Source organism: Etheostoma spectabile, chromosome 23, assembly GCF_008692095.1.
Source record: "Etheostoma spectabile isolate EspeVRDwgs_2016 chromosome 23, UIUC_Espe_1.0, whole genome shotgun sequence".
In the NCBI taxonomy this organism is placed as follows: domain Eukaryota; kingdom Metazoa; phylum Chordata; class Actinopteri; order Perciformes; family Percidae; genus Etheostoma; species Etheostoma spectabile.
The window spans coordinates 19,197,818-19,199,499 of NC_045755.1; the positions used below are offsets into that span (position 1 = coordinate 19,197,818).

At 38.2% G+C, this 1,682-nt stretch overlaps 1 protein-coding gene across 3 annotated transcripts in view; it reads left to right on the plus strand.

The window, feature by feature from the left end:
• usp6nl (USP6 N-terminal like) overlaps positions 1-1,682 on the plus strand; it is a 107,803-nt gene that overhangs the window by 77,506 nt on the left and 28,615 nt on the right. For all 3 annotated transcript variants that reach the window (XM_032505243.1, XM_032505241.1, XM_032505242.1), the window contains one exon: positions 1,309-1,389. In XM_032505243.1, the coding sequence (XP_032361134.1) occupies positions 1,309-1,389 (81 nt within the window). The remainder of the gene's footprint in view (positions 1-1,308; positions 1,390-1,682) is intronic.

The window sequence follows — 1,682 nt, forward strand, 5'->3', positions numbered from 1 at the left end:
CACACACACACACACACACACACAAACTCACACTAGTTCATAAATTATTCATTTTCATCAATGAAGCTTTGAAACTAGTACATCAGGAAATTATAGTCCCTTTTGAACATTCCTGTTCGCGTTTCTCCTGTATCTGCAAAAACTCATATTCAAATTTCATATTACTATATTGTGTGATATAGTGTATTTTCTGGAGAGAAAAAAAAGAAACAGTTCATGGATAAAACAACCAATCCAGCTAATGTAAATCCTTACAAATCAACGTACATCAGCACATCGATACTACAGTGACATAACAGCTATCTTGGTATAAACAGTATTAGAAAAATCTCTAATAGTTGAGAAATTGACTTTGTTTCATGGTAAATATTTTCCTGTTGCCCGACCCCTTGTTCAGCTTGAGGTTTTGGACCCAGGAACTTAATGTAGACCCTGTTTTCTCCAAGCTAAAGTTGCCAAGGGAATTGTTCCTGGAACAGTCCCTGTGGTGGAAAAGATTTCAACGTATAACCATTACCGACAGAAATAAAACTGTTAAGAACCGTTATGAATGAGTTTCTCCTCCCAAAGACGTCTGAGTTTAGTGTTCATCCTCATCTTTTAGGAGCACATACTGTTAGATTCAATGTCATTATAACTTTAAAAATAGTTCCCACAGCTATTCAGATCGTGTAAAGTTTGTAGGTCATCTCTGTCAATTTTGGAAAACTCTGGAGTATTCCTGCTCTCCACTAATAGACAGTCTTGTTTTTCTATCACGTCGTGTTAAACCTCCTTCTAACTGTTTTTCTGACACTTCAGAGTATTTTTCAGAATGTCTTGCTGTTTGTTGGATGTTTGATTTCTGTGATGTGTCAACACATCAAATGTTGCATTCAAGTACCATGGGGAATAAAGAGCATTTACACTTGAAAAGCTCTCAGCCCGTGCATGCGTACTGGAGTCCTTAGGGTTTGGAATAAATAAATGTTAAAAAAAATCAACATGGTCATTTATATTCATTAGTTTCCACAATAACTGGAAACAAATGTATGAACTAATTTGAACGTAATAACTAAAAACAAACAAAAGTGTTTGCGTTTGTGATATTAAAATCCCCAAATCAATCCTTCATAAAAACATGAGCTCACTCACAAGCGCATGAATATCTGATAGACATCTACAGATCACTTTGATCAGAGCATCTCGACGGCTTCAAACCACTTTGTACAAACACTTCCCTCTGCCAGCGGTTCCCATCGGGCGTGACCGCAGCAAAACTCGACAAGAGAGGAAGTTATTAATGTGTCACTTCTTCTTTCATTTCAGCAAAAACACATGGAGGTGGAGAGGACCACCAAGTGGCTGAAGATGCTGAAGAGCTGGGACAAATACAAGAACAGTGAGAAGGTGATCTTCTGTTTCTCTCTCACACATGTCAGTGCTATGCAGGGGGGGGGGAGTACATGACACTTCAGGGTTTGCCACTTTCCGCTTCCGCCTTCCGTGTGTTGCAATTCTCAAAATCCCATCGCTTTGGGCAACAGCTTTAGAGCTAGCAAGCTACACGCTAACCCTTGTGTGGTATTCGGGTCAAATTGACCCATTTCAAATTTTTACAAGAAGAAAAACTGGTTACAAAAAGTTACATTTTATCTACTTTAAAAATCAACGGCCTTACCTTATTTTCTGTGATAAACATG